General features: G+C 49.0%; 1 protein-coding gene across 3 annotated transcripts in view; it reads right to left on the minus strand.

Annotated features, from left to right (window-relative positions):
- The window catches only part of LOC119437404 (uncharacterized), a 158,100-nt gene that overhangs the window by 129,922 nt on the left and 5,864 nt on the right, over positions 1-22,314 (minus strand). Inside the window, exons 2-3 of one of the 3 annotated variants that reach the window (XM_037704431.2) lie at positions 13,470-13,577; positions 5,856-6,113 (exon numbers count right to left, since the gene is read on the minus strand). The exons of 1 other annotated variant lie outside the window; for it this stretch is intronic. In XM_037704431.2, the coding sequence (XP_037560359.1) occupies positions 5,916-6,113; positions 13,470-13,577 (306 nt within the window). In that variant the 3' untranslated portion in view covers positions 5,856-5,915. Of the gene's footprint in view, positions 1-5,855; positions 6,114-13,469; positions 13,578-22,314 lie in introns of those variants that run through there. One more of the 3 variants, XM_049660501.1, reaches the window with a different exon arrangement.

A 22,314-nucleotide genomic window follows, 5' to 3' on the forward strand; every position in this document is an offset into this window, starting at 1 on the left:
ATGCAAAAGTGGGGAAAAAGCAGGCGGGTGAGCAAGCAATTGGCAACTACGGCACCGATTCTAGGAACGCTAGAGGAATAGGCTCCGAATAATGAATACCTTCTTCAGGAAGCGCCGCAACAGGGAGCGGACCTGGAAAAGCCCTAATGGAGAAACAAGGAATGGAATAGATTTCATACTCTCTGCTGATCCAAGGAGAGTGCAGGATGTAGAAGTGCTAGGTAGGGTAAAGTGCAGTGCCCATAGGTTAGTGAGGTCTAGGATTTCTCTCAATTTAAAGAGAGAAAGAATAAAATTAGTCAAGTAGAAACAGGCCAACCTAGACGCAGTAAGGGTAAAAGCAGACTCATTCAGGCTGGTGCTCGCAAACCAATATGCAGCTTTAGAACAGGAAGATGAAGACAGAATGAAACCGTAACTAGGCTGATCTCAGAAGCAGCAATTGAAGTGGGAGGTAAGGCACCAAGGCAACCAGTAGATAAGCTCTCCCAAGTAACAAAGGACTTAATAAAGAAACGACAAAACATGAAAGCATCAAACTCCAGAGATCAGATGAAATTCGCTGAACTGTCAAAACTGATCAACAAGGAGAAAGTGAGGGATATTCGAAATTACAACGTGGGAAAGATTGAGGAAGCCGTAAAATATGGACGCCGCATTAAATCACCAAGAAGAAAGCTTGGCATAGGACAAGGCAAGATGTATGCACTGAAAGATAAGCAGGGTAATATCATCAGCAATTTCGATGGCATAGTAAAAGCAGCGGAAGAATTCTAAACTGACCTGTACAGTAACCCGAGCAGCCAAGCTACTTTCATTCGAAGTAGTGATGAACGGGGCACAGAGGCTACTTCTATAACAAGCGATAAAGTTATATACAATGCCTTAACACTTCAAGTGTACCAGAGAGCTGGAAGAACGCCAAAATTATACTAATTAATAAGAAGGGAGACGTTAAAGAATTGAATAATTATAGACCCATTAGCTTGCTTTGAGTATTCTATGAAATACTCAACACGATAGTTTATACTTACAATAGAATCAGGGCAACGCTTGACTTCAGCCAACCAAGAGGACAGGCTGCCTTCAGGAAGGGATATTCTACGATGGGTCATATCATGTCATCAATCGGGTAATCGAGAAATCTGCGGAGTACAATCAACCGCTTATGTGGCTTTCATAGATTATTTAAAGACATTTGATTCAGCAGAGATACCAGCAGTCACAGAGGCATTGCGTGATCAAGGAGTACAGGAGGCATACGTGATAATCTTGGCAAATATCTACAAAGATTACGCAGCTACCTTGGTTCTCCACAAGAAAAGTACAACGTTACCTATCAAGAAATAGGTCAGGCAAGGACACAATCTCTCCAACGCTATTCACTGCATGCTTAGAAGAAGTATTTAAGCTTTTACACTGAGAAGGCTTAGGAGCGAGGATCAACGGTGAATATCTCAGCAACCTTCGGTTTGCAGATGACATTGTCCTCTTCAGCAACAGTGGGGACGAATTACAACAAATAATTGAGGACCTTAACCGAGAAAGTGTAAGAGTGGGGTTGATGATCAATATGCAGAAGACAAAGGTGATGAATTCTACAACATTAATCAGACGGTGAATATCTCAGCAACCTTCGGTTTGCAGATGACATTGTCCTATTCAGCAACAGCGTGCAATGGCTCACCGCCATTGCACGCGGAAAGACCTACCGCTCGAGCACGGAGGATCATTTCGCACTCCGTTTCACTGAATATTCACTATGAACTGTTCAATAGCCTGGCAAGGGAACAAGAATTCAGGATCGCCAGTCAGCCTCTAGAGTCTGTAAAAAAGTACGTTTATCTAGGTCAATTACTCCCAGGAGACCCTGATCACAAGAAGGAAATCTACAGAAGAATAAAGTTGGGTTGGAGTGTATACGGCAGGCATTGCCAAATCCTGACTAGGAGCTTACTACTGTCGTTGAAAAGAAAAGTGTACAATCATTGCAGTCTACCAGGGCTAACATATGGGGAAGAAACTTGGAAGTTAACAAAGAAGCTCGAGAACAAGTTAAGGACCCCACAAAGAGCTATGGAACGAAAAATTTTAGGCCTAATGTTAAACGGACACTAAATAGAAACCGGAAGTTGAGCTTTAATGGTAGATTATCCTATCACAATCACAGTCATACCATTCTTACGGCGAACAGATGTTTAGTAAGCCAGGGAAAATAGCGAAAAACTGAAGAATAGGTGCTGACGAATTTCTCGCACTATACACGTTCATGACGTCGGAGATTACAAACGCAGGCCGGTCGCGATTGGTCGAGAGCGATTTATCGCTGTTAATAAAACGTAAAATGAAATACACCTTAAACATACATAAACAGCACTTGCCAACTTTTTAAACCATTTCAAGCGAGGAATTACAAGTTTAGTGTTGGGCCGATTGTGTAATTTCATGTGGTGCCGCGCGATGAGCCCCGGCTCCCCGGCGTTCGCAATGGCTCAGTGCTCTGCCTATGATAAAACGGCAAAAGAGCCAGAGAAACCGATGGAGTGCTCTGCATTTCTCGCCCTCGGATTATGTATATAATCCTGCCCTCGGAAAGTATCTCGGCGTTCCCCAGAGGCCAGTTCTTTCTCGAGCAGCTGTTCCCTCAATGCGGCCTTCATCAAACCCCCTACCGGTGCCCCTGCAGCTGCAAACTGGCAACTCGGTAAGTGCTGAATGTCATTAAATAAAGCCACGAAATAACCATACCAAATACGTGCGCAACTTTCTACGCTTGTTCTGTCGGGACCATCGTTGCCTGGCGGACCGGACGCCTCGCGTTCCGTCGACGAAAAGGAAGCTCTGCTTTCCGCCGGCGCGGCCGGCGGCTCACCGCCATTGCACGCGGAAACACCTACCGCTCGAGCACGGAGGATCATTTCGCACTCCGTTTCACTGAATATCGCTGAAATGCAGTCCTGCTTCCCTGGCGAGCTCTTCGTTGCAAGGTTCAGCGGCAGCAACGGTATCCATCGCGGCGAACGCAAACGCAGCGGCCATGCAGCCATGATGCAGCCAACGACTCGGCCGTTTACGCAAGCGGTGACGTATCATGGCGCATTCTGATTCGCTGAGAGCGATGAAATTTGTGACGACACTGCTTCAGCACCAAATCTGGGGTGAGAGAAATTGAGGCAGAGATATTAGGTTCTTGTTTACGAATTTCTCCGATAATAATTCATATTTTTGCACTCAACAAAAACTACATGTATTCCTGAAGGTCCCTCTTTTATTCCAGCTGAACTTCCTGTTTCTCTTTTGTGCCCCTTCAAGGAATAGGAAAAGAGCGGTGTGGATCAGAGAGCAAACGGGGATAGCCGATATCCTAATTGAGATTAAGAGAAAAAAAATGGAGCTGGGCAGGCCATGTAATGCGTAGGATAGATAACCGGTAGGCCATTAGAGTTACAGAATGGATACCAAGAGAAGGGAAGACCAGTCGAGGACGGCAGAAAACTAGTTGGGGTGATGAAGTTAGGAAATTCGCAGGCGCAAGTTGGAATCAGCTCGCGCAAGACAGGGGTAATTGGAGATCGGAGGGAGAGGCCTTCGTCCTGCAGTGGACATAAATGATGATGATTATGATCCCAGGCAATGTTTCAGCACTGACTAGTGCTCTGCCTCGAAAATTTTGTCGTCTCAACCCTCTAGTCTGTTTGTGCCTTTATTTTATCCTGTACCTTTCTATATCCTAAACAACTGTGTTTCTAAACACACTGTGTGGGCTCACACACCATTCATTATCTGCGAACTTGTAGCTTATCTTAGATTGCGGAGTTTATTACTGCCTGCCTCCTTTTTTAAAAAAATGTTGCGTTGCAGTGATTCAGCAATTTTTACGTGTATTGGTGCACCTAATAGCTTCCTCACCTGCGACGCTTAGTAGGAGCGCTGTCTTTGTTGCTTCCGCTCGAGGTTTCGCGTTGGGCTCCGACGCCGTCAAGAACATCTCGAAGCTATGCTTGAATACCAGTTCTTGCTGATATCCCCATTAGTACGTAGTGGGGGCGGACCTTTTCGAATACGGCGGTAGAGCATACTTGTGCGTTTACGACGCGCTTTCCAACTTTCCCGAGGTGGAGTTGCTCAAAGACACATCTTCGAGAACCGTCATAGAAGCAGCAAGTGCAATCTTCGCCAGGTACGGCGTACCAGAACTTTGTACCGATAATAGCAACCAGTTCACAAGTCACCACTTCGCAGCATTTTCTCGGTTATACGATTTCAAACACGTCACTTCAAGCCCGGGATACCCTCAGTCAATTGGTCTCGCGGAAAAAGGGGTGCAGGTTGTTAAGCGCATTCTAAAGAAAACTACTGACGCGAAACAAGACTTTTGGCTTGGACTGCTCGCTTTCAGGACTACACCGATGGAGGGCGCCCCTTCACCTGCCCAGGTGTTAAAAGGAAGGCGACTGCAAACAACGCTGCCGGATGTCCGCGCCGTTCCAGAACTAAAGGTCCGAAAACATCGCCAAAGCAACACTTGGAAGAGGACACTAGTGCCGCTGGGAACAGGCGACACCGTTCGGGTTAAAACAGGGTCATGGGCAACCAAAGCCCAAGTCCTCGAGCCGTGCAAGGATCACAGGTCATATCACGTGGTCACAAAGGAAGGAAGGGTCCTCCGCCGCAACCGCCAGCACCTACTTCCGACCGGCGAAACCTTCCGAAGGCGCACGCGTTCCGACAGCGCTGAGGACTTCGAACAAAATGCTAATTGCAGTGGTGGGCCCGCCTATCTACATCACCCAATGCGGCAAGCACCACACCAGCATCGAGATGTTCGACAAGAAGACAGCGGCCACCACAGCAGTTGACCTATGACAGAAATTTTGTGCAAGTGTCGTGATCAGCCTCCAAGCGCTGTGCAATGAACGTTGCCGCTTCAGTACACTGTTCTATTCGTTAACCTTGTGATGGAAACTTTTACCAGTTCTGTTTTTGTTTTCTCAAACACCATAAAAGTTGCATCTGTCTCTCTCTCAAACGAACGAGGATGTATCAGATGATAACGCTACGGCATGTACTACACATGCCGATAAGTACAAGTGATCTTTGTGTTGCTATCTCCCGATCGAGGCATGTATATAAAGCCTTGCGCAATAAACACATTATTCTTCCCGTTACGCTCGGACTGTCAGGATGGCCCAACGGCGCCTAACGATACAGCCTCCACGCTCACTCGGCCCAATGACATGCATGAACCCGATGAAAAGTCTTAATTCGGCCTGACAACCCGACTGGACCTCGACTTCATCGGGTTCTAGCAAACGTATACCTCTAGTGCCGTCCGGTTTTAAGAGCGAAGCACTTTAGGGGCCCGGGCTGTCGGCGTCGGCGTCCGTCGCGAGTGATCTGTCGTGATCGCGCTCAAATACTCCAGCACCGGCGCATCACTGCTTCGCACTTCCCCAGGTTTCACATTACTGGAACTGCATTAGCGAGTTGATTTTTTTTTTCTTTTTTTGCAGCAGCAGCAGGGGGTTCTTCGGATAGCAGTGGAGTTCTCTCAAATCTCCCGAATCTCTAAACTCATCTAGAAGTCGAGTGTTCAGAAGTGCTGTCCGCAGAACCAGTCACTGAAACCAAGCCATTTTGCGTGCCGGTTTGTTTACACGGATTTAACAGCTTACGCCGGAACCACTGCTACAGCATTCTTGTGCGTACTAGCCCCGATAACTACTTCAAACAGTTTAGGCGTTTCGTGCTCGACATAGGTCACTGCGTAAACAGCCGTCTATTTCTGCTCCACAGCTTATTCTTGCTCTGGTCATTTCGCGTCCTATTACACCATAATAAGCATGCACAACACGAAGGAAACTGCCGAAACTTTATTCAGGCGACAATCTGCACACGAACACACACAGATGAGGCTAAGGCTTGGCCACCACTCCTGGTAGAAAAATAACGTGGAAGCGCTCGAAGGTGGCGCCCATCGAGCTGCAGTACGTCCGGAGGTAGCAGAGAGTGTCTTCCATCACTTCCGGTTCGAGTTGGTACTGGCCAACTAAGGGATCCTCCTTCCAGTTGGATACAACGGCGTCAGAGGCATCAGTTTCCAGGTACAGCAGCTGCGTAACGCACATACCACGTAAGGCACAGTTAGTATCAAGTGAAATAGAGAGAAATAAAAAGCATAGCCTGAAGCTTCGCCGCGACCAAACCTCCCCGAAACATTGTGCGGTCTATTTTGTCCACTACGCTCCTGGTGATGAATTCGGTGTGTTAGTTCTTCTTTACATTGGTGCACCCAGTAGCGCTATAATTATGCACACCTTTTAACACCATTACTCTGAAAAAAAGTTGGTGTTATATTTTGCTACCTATATAAAAATTGAAGGCTCGACGACGCCTCGCGGTTCAGAGGCATGGACAAGCAGCAGTCTGCAGAGCGCGAAAGTTGCAATAGATTTGGCCGCTAAAGTTCATCATACGCTGTTCAACTACCAGTAGACAAGTGCACAACTGCAATCACGTCATAAACAGGGAGAACGCGTCAATTACCGCAAAAGTAGAGAACGTCATAACGAGACATGCTCGTATCATACAGGCGACACCTGTAACACTGTGCCCCAAGTTTATCTCCGCTCACTACGTCACGTTCTACGTACATAAACTAACCACTACACTGTACGTGCCGGCTACGCTGTAAATAAAGAACCTCCGTATATGGGTTTCTAAACGTCAAATAATACTTTTTGACTCGGACCTTTCGTTACCGCGAGAAATGTGCTCGTTTTCGGTGCTTTTATGTTTTCACATTTTATTCCAAGACGCCGTAGTCGTCACGTACACTGCAATACATAAAAGTATAGTTCGATAGTTTGATCACTGGCGTTTTGAATAGATGTAAAGCAGTAATAATTACTCAGACAATTTTTGAGAATGCTTATGTGAAACTTCAAAGAAACACCTCAAGGAACAGGAATGAAAGTAATAATTTCCTATAATTAGTACAAAAGATTTGAAATGTACAAAATATGCACCTGGTTGCTAACTCCGAACATTTGTAAGACGGATTCCGCAAAAAAAAAAAAAATTGTCATGAAGATTTGTTGGGGTCAATACTAGCGATGCCCATGCTATGCGGGAAAGCTTCCGCAAATGTAAAAATGGGTAGGTTCCCATTGAATGTCCCTCATTGCAGCAGGCACCTGACATACTTTTTACTTTCAGGCTCGCGCAGCAACGGTCGTCAGGTCTGGGAGCATGCTGAAGAAGCCTGCTCATACTTGAGTAGTGCGTTCGATCGTCTTTTCTGTGCAAGCAAGGTGGTCTAGTGTGCGTTCAACTGGCGCTGGAGCCAGTTCAGTTTCTGTACAGTGCTGCACAGTAATGTGGAGTGTTGCACAATTTTGTACAGTAATGAAAAAGGTCACTCGCACAGACGATGTTCAGAATGTAAGAGATCAGACAGCTAGTCAAGCTACGGTGAAATGTCGGTCTGAAATCGACTGCGTGCACTTGAATGAGTGAATGTACCCCACACGACGGGAAGGAATGCTCGTAATGATTTATTTGTACGGTGTACCTAAACAGTGTGCTTCACTTAACTGGGGCCAAAGTTTAAAAATATGCTGGACAGAAACGAAGGTAATGCTGTTTGCCGTCGCTCGAAGGTACTCACATTATTTTTGGATTCCGCCTAATTTGATATTTAGTCTTCATTAATTAATCAACTTCTCAATTATTACAATTACATGAAAAGTGTAAATAAGAAATTAGTAGAGCAACACGAGAAACTCCCGATAAAGCTTTCTGTTTCTCAATACGTGCTACATAAAAGTGTTTTTCCGAGCGTGAAAGAGGCCCGCGAATACATGCAAAGTGCCTCGAGCGGCTAGTCGCGCGGCAATCCTGCGTGTATTCGCTGGCTCAGTTAACAGACGTAGTTAGCAGCCTACACGTCCGATCGGAAAACTTACAACCCGCGAGAAACTTGTGAGTCTTCACTGTCGCAGTCCATTTAAAAATTACATTGCCAGAGTCGACTAAATTTTATATTTTGGGCATTTTTATTGACGAAGTGCGAGGAGCATTGGAGACTAGCTTCCACGATACCTCCAGTAACAGCCTTATTTTTCCAGACTCCCCCAATCTGCCAAAAACTGTCAACTCTGACAAACAGTTTATGTTGAGTCGTCATCTCAGACGGTGCATGATGTTGCTAGTAGGATAATTCCAACGGAAATGTTTAACAACGCGTAGAAAAACTGATCGATTTCTATAGGCGTGGTAACGAAAGATTTCATATTTAACTTTTTTCTAACATGCTACCTCGCCAGAGGAGTTTATGTGACTACCGCCAAAACATGAGTTTTTTTTTTGTTTTTTTCCCCGCACTCAACGTACTCAATGTAAGGAAGAATACGGTTGACCTTTAAGCTGCACCCTCACATCGGCCGCGTCTAACAAGTCAACAATATATCACAGAAACGCGCAGCGCAGATATCGATAAGCTTTCGATATCTACGACGTTGTCAGCGGCCAACCGAGAGCATCTTTAGTATATATGCTGGCCCAATTGGCGGCAGAAATTTGTAAACACACCCCCAACACCCCCTCCCCCAGGAGGATCCCGACCCCCCCCCCCCCTCCAGAAAATAAAATTATTCCAGACGAACCCCACCCCCTCCCCTCTTACAGACAGACACTCGTCCTGGAAAAAAAAAATACGCTGATCCCATGCACTGTGGTCATCGCTTTAAGATATCTTAAGAATTAGGGCCACGTAGCGGAGGTGGACGCTACGTGGTCCTAAGAGGGCCAATTTTCAGCACGCACACCACAGTGCGCAGTCGACAGTGCTGCACTGCGACCAGCCGGGAGCGGAGAAACCTTGACGTCGCGGTCAACGCAAGACACGTCCGTGTGTTTTCGTCTATGCAACTGCCGACGCTCAGGGTTGCGCGCCGTACTATAGTCACGGTTTTATTGGACATCTACAGGCATTTCACTGTCATCACGGGCATACTTATGTTCGGCCGTACGCACTCCATCGCACTAAAGCGGCCTCTATTCGACGCCATCAACACAACTCGATCTCTTGTGCCCATACCGGTGTCACTAGCACCCGCGAGCCCTCCATGGTGGTGGCTCCCTCCAACGTCAATGTTAGCTGGCATTATTCCACGACCTCTTTCATTCAAAACAGGAGAATGCTGATTTTAAAGGTGTCTCTCAACTGTGCGGAGCATCAGAGGACGGCGTGGTGACTGATTATTCAATCTAGAGACGGTATCCTGGAGAGCTGCTAATGCTTGCGTGCGAAGTCGAGAGAAAATGTTCCCTGCTTTGTCATCACCTGCTATGAAGATACTGCTGCCGTTTAAAAAAGCTTTTCCACCATGAACAGGATCTTGGCATCAGATATGTATGTCGCACGACGCCGGCCCATGTCGACGTGCTGATGAAAATTTCTATTGAAGCTCCGAGCGTCCCAATATAAGAAACGCAACAGACAAGGAAAAGGAGGAATATTTGCAGTTTGCGGACCGAGACTACAAGATATGGGCCAAGAAACCACGTCGGGTATTGTAGATACGTGCGAGGTAACACGGTGCAACTGTATAGTTTGTGTAGTTCCAGTTTTTTTTAATTATTATTTTGTGAATGTGGAAGCCACATGCGCACATATACTTTTTGTTCTTAGTTGTTATATTTTAATTGTGTTGTTTAAGGTATAGGGCTGCTCCGTGTCTATTGTGCTTAGTTTTTTTTTTTTCTCGGGCAAGATGACATAGTATTCGGTTTTGAAAACGTCTGCACTTTGTTCTATCAAGACGTGCATTAGGAACTTGCTTCAGTTTGTTCTGCATAGAAAAAAAAAGAATAAACTTTGTGCAATCAAATGAAAACGCTAAACGACATGCATTATCTTCTTGCAATTTTCAAACGCAGTGACAGAATGTCATGGGTGTTTAAGTATAGTATTGAATTTATAAGCCCGCATGAAAACGAGGCACACATTTTGGCCTGCTCTTGCGCGCCTGTCTATGCCCGCCTGCCTCCACCTTCGTTGTAGTATTTTTCGCGCAACAATAACAGCTCGATATGCACCAGCAAGCACGAACTCCCTTGCAACAGGTGGTATAATATTCTTGCTTAAAAGGGCTTCTCTCATGCATGCAAAAACAATTTTATGTACCACGTCGTGCCTTCACGTCCCGGTCGTGGTCCGTCACCGAACAAAAATACAGTCAAACCGAAAAAGAAGTTCTGGCGGTGACGGAGGTAGTCCTGCATTTCGACGAGTTCATGAGAGGGCTACACTCTATTGTTGAAACTGATCACCAACCTCTCATACCTCTCCTCGGCGAGATGGACGTCGATATGTTGCCAGCTCGCATACAACGCCTACGCATCGAGCTCATGCGTTATAAGTACAGCGTGTTTTACGTCCCCGGTAAGCTACATGCTACCGCAGAGACGTTGTCAAGAGCTCGACTTCGGCACTCAGCGAGCACTGTAGTGGAATCGATCGAACGGTACTCCGACATTGCCGCCGATGTGGCAAAGGGTTGTGTGCCTGTCAAGTGGGAATCAATAAAAAGCCACCAGACATATGATGGCGTTTGCTCGGATTTAATCAGGTTCAGCTAACTCAGCTGGCCAGCAAAGTCAAGGCTACCTGGACACCTGACAGTATAGCGAGAGTATCGCGGCGAACTCAAAGTTGCCAATTCCCACCAGCTAAAAGTAGTCAGGGTTGTAGTTCCTGCGGCGCTTCAGGATGACGCCCTCCGCCTGATCCACGAAGGACATCTTTGTGTGGTCCGCCCTAAGGCAAGGGTGTTCATATGGTGGCCGCAACTCAGTCGTAGAACCGAATAAGTTGTAGACAACTGTGAACAGTAAGGCAAGGGCAAGCAGAGCCAATATTTCCATCACCTGATCGCACATGGCAACAAGTCGGCGCTGACCTCTTCCACCACGAAGGTAACTACTTTTTACGCACGGTCGATTATTACTCTCGGAAGTGCTGACTCTACGTGGAACTTCAGCGGCTGCGATTATCACTACAGTGAAGAGCGTTTTTGCCCGTTTCGGCATTTCAGAAGTCGTGCGCCGCGACAAAGGCCCGCAGTTTTTCATCACGTAAGTTCGCGGTGTTTGCATCGGAGTACAATCTCGCCCATGGCAGCTGCGATGCCGCCATGCTGTGCTGCCATGATGGAGCTGTGCTGCGATGTACGGTAAGCGCATCCGGGTGACAAATACAAAGATCACAGCAACAGTGTTCAGTCCAACGCGGAAGTTGAGCGCGATGTGCGAACAGTGAAAGAACCGTGAAGCAAGAACGCTGACCGCTACATGTCGTTGCTCGTCAACCGGGACACTCCTGGGTCTAATGGCTTTAGCCCTGCACAACAACTCTTCACGTGCAGACATCTCCGCGGACCACACACACAAAGCCAGAGACTAATCTGGATCCGCCATCGCCAGGTTGTGCTCGAGAGGGATACATACGGCCGCGCAGCAGAGACATGCGGCTGACTTAAACCGCCACCACGAATCCTGGGAGTTTCCGAAGCTGGTAAGCGCGTGTGCGGTGACAGAAGCAAAGAGCACAGCAACATCATTCAGCCCTGGCCAACGGCGCCGAAGCTACGTGGTGAAGACGCCGAGTGGTGTTCTGGTGCGAAACAGGCGCCATCTCGCGCCCTGTGGTTCACCTGGGGCGCAAACAGGAGAGGATGGCGAAATAGTTGTGGCCACCAACAAACCTGACTGTGTGCCGTCCAGTGAAGACAGCACATCAGTTGGAAGCGATGTGCCTAATCCAAAACACGTCAACACTCCCTGTCGCCAAAGTGCCTACCGCACACGATCGGGGCGAAGGGTCGTGCCACCAAAGAGACTGAATCTTTACGACTCTTCAGAAGGGGTGGATGCATGGCCTCCAAGACTAGTGGCGCGAGCGAGCGAAGCCCGATTTCAGAGGCCATGGGCGATGTAGTACAATTTGTATAAAATAATACAGGCGGCGCGCTGCATACCATTCCACACTGCTGTGTATAAAAAGGGGCGCAAATAAATGCACGGGTTTTTATTTCCCCGCCAGGGATCACTGTGGCTTCAAGTGTGTTCACCACTGCAGCGTTATGAGAAACTTCGATGTTCAACATCACCGGAGAGCACGACAAGAATGCGGAACGAACAGCCGAGACAAGGCTACTCCGGAGGCAGTAACCGATGGTGATAGAGCTTATTACAGCTCAGTCGTTTTCAATTATTTTTCTTCTTCTGCGGTGTTTTCTTTCTCCACGTCCCATCTTCGCCAAATTAACTTTGGCCGAAGGCAGCCGACTTCAAAACAAAGACTGATTAAGTTTCTGGACTGGAATAACGTAAACGGGAAAATATACAAGCAGTGACAGCGATGAAAAAGCGCAACTGAGCCGTCGGGACGGTCCGCTGACCCGAACTATAGAGGGCAGTCTGTCGCCTTCCGGGCTGCCCTTGAAACGTCTGTGCATGTTGATTGCAGTTTCAGTGGTAGCCCTCGCATCTACGATATACCACTGGCAAGACTATACACAGCAGCGCTTAACTTCTCGTGGTGTTGCACCTGGTCAGACCAGAGCTCACACCCAATTTTTCTTATCTCACATGACATTTTTTACTATAATTTAATTTCTTGGTGATTAACTTATTATCCCCAGCTGAACCTTAATGTCTTGTCTTAATTCATTTAGTCAATTTATAATTGGTCAATCCCCTGCTCTCTCCCTCAGCTTTCGACAAGACGTGTTCGTACTCACTGCTTTCATTTCCAACACGCCTGCCCGTTGTCTCGTATCCTTAGTAGTTTGTTGCTACCTGCCTGGCCCTGCCAGTCAAGCCCGATGTCGATTCCGCAGGCCCGATTCTCGTGCCTTCTTTGATTGGATGCGTGCAACGAAACATTGTTATCTCCAATATACACTACTAATTACTCTCAATGGAATGCGTCTTGATGGATCGCTTTCGAGCGCTCCTGCGGGGCGTTTTACATCCGGCTGATCGAAATCGAGCACTCGGAACACATTCGCCTGGTTCATTCATCAGAACGCCGCACCCCAGCTCAGAGCGCCCGGAGGCACTCTAACATTCGAGCTTCGAGCGCGACGGAGACAGAGCACTACCGTTGCCACTCCTCCCCCCCCCCCCCCCCCCCACACACACACATCGACTTTCCTAACGGTATACTCAACGCACCCGTTTATTCTCCTCCCCAATTTGGGGTGGGGAAGAGTGAGCTACAGAAACGCTTCCAAGGAAAGCAGTTCAACTGAAAACGCTGGCCCAAGCGACATCCCTTCGACCCCTGTTGGCCACATGAACTAGCCCTGCGTTCTTCGCTGGTTTCATCTCAAAACGATCGGGAGGTCACACACTTCCCTACGGCAAACCGACATAATGAACAAACAATACGGTATGCTCACCTTGCTGCCCACCTGCAGGTCGACGCGCACTTCTTTACGCTGCACCTCCCTGGAGTAGAAGTGCTGCAGGCCAGTTTCCATCAGCCACAGCAGCAGCACCTGGTTGCCCTGCGCAAGTGCAGACGGAGTAAGCTCAGGCCTCAGGGTATAAGCGAGCTCGATCGCAGTGATAGACGCGCTCACTGAATCGACCTATAGAGCATGCAGCAGTTAGTGACAATAGATTTTGGAATCGTGAGAATACCCTCAACATTTGCAGGCCCCTTTTTTCCCTCGTTAGAAATTTCGAATGAGAACACGGTTCCTGAGCCTACATCCACTTGGTACATTCGGCATCAATGGGTCGGAGCAAAGTGTTTACATAACAGGCCGAGTGAATCTTTGCAAGCTAACTCGCTTGCCTCTCGCCGTTCCCGCCACATTCTGCCGCCCCTCCGGTGTTCTCGGCTTTGCGCAAACTGTGCACCAACATGAAAGCGAACACTTATTCCGTGTCCGAACTGCAAACGCGCAAGTCAAGGAGTTACTCCCTGCTGTCCGCGATATAGTCTACGCGTAAAAGAAACCCTCCTAGTGAAACTTGTTGACTTTCTTTACTTCAGCGCAGGAGCAAGGGAAGTTGCCGACATTACACGTAAACATAGTTTTCGCTTGGTACAAGTGGCGCACCGTGTACGCATCTTAAATGCCTCTCATTACTTATGCACGTAACGAGGTATTTAGACTTGCCGTTTTCGCCTCGCCGCTTTTGAGATTCCGTAGTCACGTTTTTCGTGGCTCAGTTGGCAATCGAAACATTCTAACTGAATGTCAGCGAATAATCGCACAGAGTCATTTCGCGCAGTCGAATTTCGATATGGCCTCGACTAAAGCGCCTTTTTTTAAACCCGTGTCATGCACGAGAAGCGCCTCCTCACGCCCATACACCCCTAACAAAAAAAAAAAAAAAAGAATGATCACGCCTGCCCTTCTGCCTCACCACATGCAAGAAATATTTGCACGAAGTCCTCTGGAGCTCCGTGGACGTCGCCACATTAGCATCTTGACAGCTGTAATTATCCGTGACCCCGGCAAACGCATTGCATAAACTGCAGCGCTTACCTTTCTACTAACGTGCAACCGTCCAGAGGGGGAGGTATATAGAATGGTATAGAGATGAGATAGGGAGAGGAGGCAGAGAATGGGTAGAACCGGCGCAGGTGCGAAACGAGTGAATAACAGCCTTGCCACTCTTCGCTCGCATATATGGGGGGAGGGTGTCATAGGAAAAAGGCGGCGTATGAAGGCAAGGGAACGCTACTACTGGACACGAAAGCGGTTGCGGACAAACTGGATAAATTTCAGTTCAAGGTACGGTACGGTACATTTCCGCAAATTTAAATAATAAACACCGTGTAAATGTGTCAAGCGGACGACTGACGCAGGGCGTGCAGGCGCAAAGCTGCATTAAAGCACCGCAGCGTCTAGGCGACACTACGGAAGCGGCCACACGTCAACACTTCTGTGCGCGCCGTGGTAACTAGCTTTGCGGCTATGGCATTGCTCGAAGTCGCGGGTTCGATTCCGACCACGGCAGCCACATTTCAACGGGGACGAAATACAAGAACGCTCGTGTACTTAGATTTAGGTGCTCGTTAAACAACCCCAGGGCGGTCAAAATTAATCCGTAGTCTGCCACTGCGGCGTCCCCCATAATCCGATTCTGGTTTTGACACGTACAGCCGTACAATTCAATCAAAGTTTGTTACGAACGACACGTTCGTCGCGAACATTTCCTTTATTACCACACTCCACAATTCTTCTTCCCCTACGCTGTCCACACGCTTTCTATCCGCGCACACCACCACACACACTTCGCGCCACCCACGTCTTCCTTCCCCCCTCGACTAGAATGTCTGGATGCGCGCGCCCAAGCTATAGCGAGCGAGCGCATCGAGGCACCCTACTCTCGACAGTGACTTTGCTCTCGACTAAAATATGTACCTGGTTGACCTATATGCTATTTCTGCATTGGACCAGGTACTAGCCACATAGGCTATTGGACCAACTATTTTTGTATGAATTCTTTGTACTGTATAAATAAAGCTCATTTTGACTGATTGATTGATTGATTGATTGATTGATTGATTGATTGATTGATTGATTGATTGATTGATTGACTAGAGGACTGCACGGGCCCGGGCCGGGCCGTCTGAAGCGTTTGTCGGCGGGCTCGGGCTGGGGCCGGGCTTAAAGCCGCGGGCCCGGGCAGGACTCGGGCCCGCTCATTAAAGGGCCTAAGTCGGGTCTTCGAGCACAAGCGAACGTTATGCATTACATGGTCCAATGCATTCTGTGCCAAGCTGAAGTGACACGTGCGAAAAAGATTTCTCTTTGTATATTGTTACCAAGCAATGCTCGAGACAACGCTGAGGACAATACAGAAGACGACGACGCTCTCTGAGGTCGCGCGGACTGGTTTTGCATCTTGTATGACTCGTATGCCAGTGAGCGCTTTGTAAACATTCTGTAAATATAATTCAAACCTCTCTTTCCCCGTAACATTTTGGTGGAGGTTCGGGGTAACCCAGACGCGCAACGGATTTACGTAGCGGGCGCTCCTTGGCTGCATCCGCCATGCCAGCTCGAGAATGCTTCGGGCTCGGCGCCACCCGCGCCCATCGTCATCCCATATGTCTCGATTGCTATCTTCGTGACATTTTCTGGTGGAAGTGCTCGGTAAATGATACGATCACCCGAGACGCAGCGTACTCCTGACTCATCACCAGTGTGTAGTCCGACAGAGCTCATCCCGGTACACGTCCGTACCAGCCGTCGTCTTCAGGGGCTCCAGCCACAGCACGGTCTGCTACCTGATCCTACCAGGACGATGCACCGACCGTCTACTGCTGCGCTTGCCGCGCCGACGCAGGTACTTTTGCATCAGCCGCAAACACCCAATGTGTTCCACGGAGGTGCTCTAGAAGACGTCGAAGACTGGCTTGACCACTTCGAAAGGGTAGCCGAATTCAACGATTGGTCCCAAGAGCGCAAGCTGCGTAATGTGTACTTCGCTCTCGGGGATTCCGCAAAGACGTGGTTCGAAAACCACGAGACGACGCAGACATCGTGGGACGAATTTCATCGGCAGTTGCCGCCTACACCAGCGCCGACAGAAAGGAGAGAGCGGAGTTGGCGATGCAGGCAAGAATTCAAGCCCCTAATGAGAGCGTCACGACGTATATTGAAGATATGGCTCGGCTCTTCAGACGAGCAGACGCTTCAATGCCCGAAGACAAAAAAAGTTCGACACCTAATGCGAGGCGTAAAGCAGGAAATATTTGCCGGCCTTATCCGCAACCCACCGACTACGCTTGCGGCCTTTCTCGCTGAAGCCACTGCAATGGAAAGGGCACTACAACAGCGCGCCAAGCAGCACAATCCAAACGTGACTGCAATTTCAAGTGGCGTCTCTAATGTGACACTGGGAAGCGACCTCAGAGAATTAATAAGAGCGGTCATAAGAGAAGAACTCCAAAAAATGCAGGCGGTCGAGCCCCCGGTCGCGCGATTTTCTGTGGCGGAGATGGTGCGAGACGAGATCAGGCAAGCCGTCCAAGTTCCTGAACGCTTCGGGGCACCACAGCCGCAGGAGCAAGTTAGGATTACTTATGCGGAAGCCGTACGACGTCCGTCGCTGTATAATACCTCAAACGTCGTGCGCACCACGGAACAGACAGAAGTCGGGTTCAACCGCCGTAATACGCCGTTCAACGAGTCCAGGCCACGAAAGAGTCCGCTGACGCCGAGTGTACCGAACATCCTCCATTACGACGCAAGAGACGACAGCGACGACAACAGACCGACGTTCAAACGCACTCAGGTGATCCAAGTCACGTCGTAACATCGGATATACCAGTCAGCATAGACGACGAAGAAGTCGCAGCTTTAGTCGACACTGGCGTGGACACCTCTGTTATGAGACGAGAACTTGCCGCTCAACTGAAAAAAGTGTACACGCAGTGGACTGGGTCGCAGGTCCGTACTGCCGGAGGACACCTCTTAAAGCCCGTGGGCAGGTGCACAGCACGAGTGCATATTCGCGGCTTTACGTACGTCGGAGATTTCATTATCCTGCCGAGTTGTTCGAGAGAGTTGATCCTTGGGATGGACTTCCTGCAGGCTAATGGAGCCATCATTAATTTGCAAGAGTCGCGGGTAACGTTTTCGACGGCGCATGCCATAGCAAGCAACAAGTACGACAGTCATGACAACGCCTTGCGCATCGTCGACGACAACGTCACGTTACCGCTGAGGAGCAGCGTATTAACCCTAGTAACCTGTGACGCGTTCGACGACAGTGAGGGCATTGCCGAGGCAAATATTCTGCTGCTGCTCGAACGGTATATCTGCATAGCTCGAGGCCTTGTTCAGTTGCAGAGCAATCGGTCACTAGTTCTTCTGACGAACTTCAGCAACGAGTTTCAGCACATCCCTCAAGGCACGGCTATCGCTTTCCTCAACCAAATTGCGGACTTCTCCGACGTCGGCACTTTAGAGGCGACTTCACCAGACGTGACAGATGCTACCACGCTTTGCAGTCGCATTCACATTAATGCCGGTTTGTCGGAACAACAGAAGCAACGACTATTAGGCCTCGTGAGCGAATTCTCTAGCTGCTTCTCTATAGAATCTAAAGTTCAGCGCACCTCCGTTTCGAAACACCGTATTTTCACAGAGGAATCGGCACGCCCAGTTCGTCAGCATCCATATCGCGTGTCGCCAATGGAAAAAGAGGCGATTAAACGCCAGGTTAAAGAAATGCTGGACGATGACGTGATTCAGCCTTCGACAAGACCGTGGGCGTCCCCCGTCGTTCTGGTAAAGAAGGATAATACACTACGCTTCTGTGTCGACTACAGACGGCTTAACAAAGTCACCAAGCGCGATGTTTACCCTCTGCCAAGGATTGACGACGCCTTGGACCGTCTACGTCATGCCCAGTTCTTTACCTCGTTAGATCTTAAGTCAGGGTACTGGCAGATCGAAGTCGACGAGCGCGACCGCAAAAAACTGCATTCGTGACACCTGACGGGCTATGCGAACTTAAAGTCCTCCCATTCGGCCTGTGTTCCGCTCCCGCCACATTCCAGCGAATGATGGACACTGTACTCGCTGAGCTGAAGTGGCAGACGTGCCTCGTCTACCTGGACGACGTCGTTGTGTTTTCAAGCACGTTTAATGAACACCTGGCACGGCTGAAGAGCGTTCTTGATGCTATCCGCAAGGCAAACCTCACCATCAAGCCTGAAAAATGCCACTTTGGTTTTCAGGAACTCAAGTTTCTGGGACACGTGCTCAGCCCCCAGGGCGTTCGGCCAGACCCTGAGAAGTTGGCTGCCGTTGCCGAGTTCCCTCGTCCTACAGATAAGAAGGCTGTTCAGAGGTTTTTAGGACTCTGCGCCTACTACCGTCGTTTCGTTGAAGGTTTCTCAAAAATCGCTGAGCCTTTGACGAGATTAACACGCCGCGATGTCCCCGTTCTGTGGACGGAAGAACAGGCTTTCACAGAATTACGCAAACGACTGCAAAAAGCTCCGGTGCTCGCGCATTTTGACAATGATGCTGAAAACGAAATCCACACGGACGCCAGCAACATTGGCCTCGGAGCCGTTTTTGTTCAGTGGCAAGACGGTACGGAACGTGTAATCGCTTACGCGAGCCGTAGTCTCACAAAGGCAGAGGCTAACTACTCGACCACTGAAAAGGAGTGTTTAGCTGTCGTTTGGGCCATGAGTAAGTTTCGACCCTACCTGTATGGCCGGCCATTTCGAGCGGTCAGCGACCACCATTCACTTTGTTGGCTTGCCAATCTCAGGGATCCATCAGGCCGCCTCGCTCGTTGGAGTCTCCGCCTACAGGAGTATGACATAACTGTCGTCTACCGATGTGGACGAAAGCACAGCGACGCTGACTGCCTGTCACGTGCTCCGATTCCACTGACATCATCAGATTTGGAGCAAGATTTGCCGTTTCTTGGTGTCGTTGACACGGTGCGGATGGCTGACCTACAACGTGCGGACACAGACCTGCTTGCTCTTATCCAGTACCTTCAAGGAGCTGACGTTGTGATCCCACGACCGCTGTCACGAGGACTGACATCGTACTGCCTGCGGAACACTGTACTTTACAAGAAAAACTTTGAAAACAGTCAGGAAACGTTCCTTCTCGTCGTCCCTACGGCATTGCGCCAAGAAGTTTTGCAGGCATGTCACGACGACCCCTGTGCCGGACACTTAGGCTTCACCAGAACACTAGCACGCATACGCCAGCGATACTACTGGCCACGGCTACTTTTTTTGTCTGTTCAGCACTATGTGAAAACCTGTCGTGACTGCCAGAGGCGTAAAGTATTACCCGTCAAGCCCGCCGGCCTCCTCCAACCTCTGGACCCACCTCCAGCGCCGTTCCAACAATAGGGCATGGATCTCCTAGGTCCCTTCCCTACGTCATCTTCGGAAAACAAATGGATAATTGTCGCAAACCACTACCTAACCCGTTACGCCGAGACCAAAGCTGTACCCCGGGCAACCGCTGCTGAAGTCGCCAAGTTTTTCGTCCTCAACATTGTCCTGCGCCATGGTGCACCCGCTGTCCTCATTACTGATCGCGGTGCAGCATTTACAGCTGATTTAATACAAGAGGTGGTCACGTTGACGCACAGCAACCATCGGAAAACCACGGCTTATCACCCCCAAACTAACGGATTGACAGAGCGCCTTAACAGAACACTGGACGATATGTTCTCGATGTATGTTGATGTAGAGCACAAGACATGGGACGAAATTTTGCCATACGTGACATTTGCCTATAATACAGCTGTGCAGGAGACCACCCAGATCACCCCATTTGAACTTGTCTATGGACGTCGCGTCACGACACCTTTAGACGGCATGCTTCCAGTAGACGACGGTACCACGACAAGCGAGGGCGCTGATGACTTCATCCAGAAAGCAGAGGAAGCTCGCCAGCTTGCTCGGAACCGCATCCGCAGCCAACAGAGTACCGTCGGAATGTCCAATACAACCCCGGCGACTAGGTGTGGGTGTGGACACCTGTCTGTCAACGTGGGCTCTCGGAGAAATTGTTGCGACGATACTTCGGACCATACGAGGTTGTGCGCCGGCTTAGCGATGTGAATTACGAGATCCTGCCCCAAAGCGTTGATCCTCGCTTGAGCCGACGACGTCCCCGCCCCGAAGTTGTGCACGTAGTACGGATGAAGCCGTACTACACCCGCGAGTGAAGTGCACCTTTCAAACCCTTCGCCGTCCTACGCAGTGTTGTGGTTATCCTTCGCTTTCTGTGACCACATTTGCCATTAGAGCTATCTTGCCCCCTTATGAAGTTTATTTTACCCAGCCGACCGGGACGGTCGCTTTTGGAAGGGGAGAAATGACGCCAGATAGGCTGGCACCGGCGGCTGCCGGCCGCTGCAACGAGAACGACGAAGTGTGCACTAAAACGCGCGCTCTCCGAGTGTCAGCCTAGATTGAAAGAACACCGTTTTGCAAAGGTCTCGATTGCTATTTTCGTGACAATATGATCGTCGCACGGCAGTTTAAGCAAGACCAGAGGACAACATCAACTGCCGCAGAACTTGCTGCTATCCGGGAGGCACTTCGATTTCTGTCCAAGGAGCCTCCTCGCGCATGGACGATATTCTGCGATTCCAAGCCAGCTCTTCAAACCATTGACTGTGTCCTCGGGCGAGGCCCATGTTATTCAATGGCTATAGAAATCGCAGAGCTTCTCGACCATGCAAATAGAAATGGCATATTATCACCTTTCAGTGGATACCTTCACACTCTGGTGTGATAGGGAAGGAACAGGCAGATGCTGAAGATAAAACTAGCTGCTTTAAATAATACAACTGAAGTACGCATTCCATTCTCACGAACAGACACAAATGCCCTACTTCGTTGCGTAATACGCAATTGTACATTGGAGCACTGGACCCAACCAGATCGTCAACACAAGCGAGTGCATAAATGGGGCCCAGAAATGAAATAACGCTTTCCTCACAAGCTCAAAAGAGGCCAAACAAGCATGGTGCACCGGATTCGCTTTGGTGTCGTATTCACGAATCGTTATAGACATATGATTGGTTGCAGTGACATTAGCCCCAGTTGTGAATACTGCCAGTATACCAGAAACACTTGATCATATATATTTTGCGTTTGTCCCGCGTACGCGCAAGAACGACAGAAACTGGTCTCTTCAATTGCAGAAGTCGATAAGAGGCCCCTATCAGACGAGTTTCTTTTAGGTCCTTGGCCCAATGCAAACAGCGCAGCCCTGATAACCAGTGCCGCTTTAGTCTTTCTACAAGCCACTGGGCTGTACGCACGGCTTTAGAGATGCCACAACGTTGAACTTGTATATACACACAACTCCTCCTCTTATCATCATCATCATAATTCATTAACACTTTTCCTCCCCGTCCCTTTTTCCCAGTGTAGAGTAGCAGGCCAGAGCAGGTTACAGCTCAGGCCGACCTCTCTGCCTTTCTGTAAATTTCTCTCTCTCTCTCTCCTCGAAAAAGTGTTTATCGAGGAGGCTATGGTTCAACACTTGTGCCACGATGTGATGTGCCGTGTGAGACAATGCCAATACTAACCTTCTCGGAGGTTATGAACAATGGCGCATAACAACGCCTCAAGCAAACGCGTCTCGCTGTGTTCCGTGTACTATGCAGACAAACAGCAATGATGCACGCAAGGTAACATTTACCATCAACTCACCACTCTCGTTTGCACTAAACGCCGAAGAAATTGAACATTCGCCGTGAACATCACCGCTAATT

Source organism: Dermacentor silvarum, chromosome 1 (genome assembly GCF_013339745.2).
Source record: "Dermacentor silvarum isolate Dsil-2018 chromosome 1, BIME_Dsil_1.4, whole genome shotgun sequence".
Taxonomy (NCBI): domain Eukaryota; kingdom Metazoa; phylum Arthropoda; class Arachnida; order Ixodida; family Ixodidae; genus Dermacentor; species Dermacentor silvarum.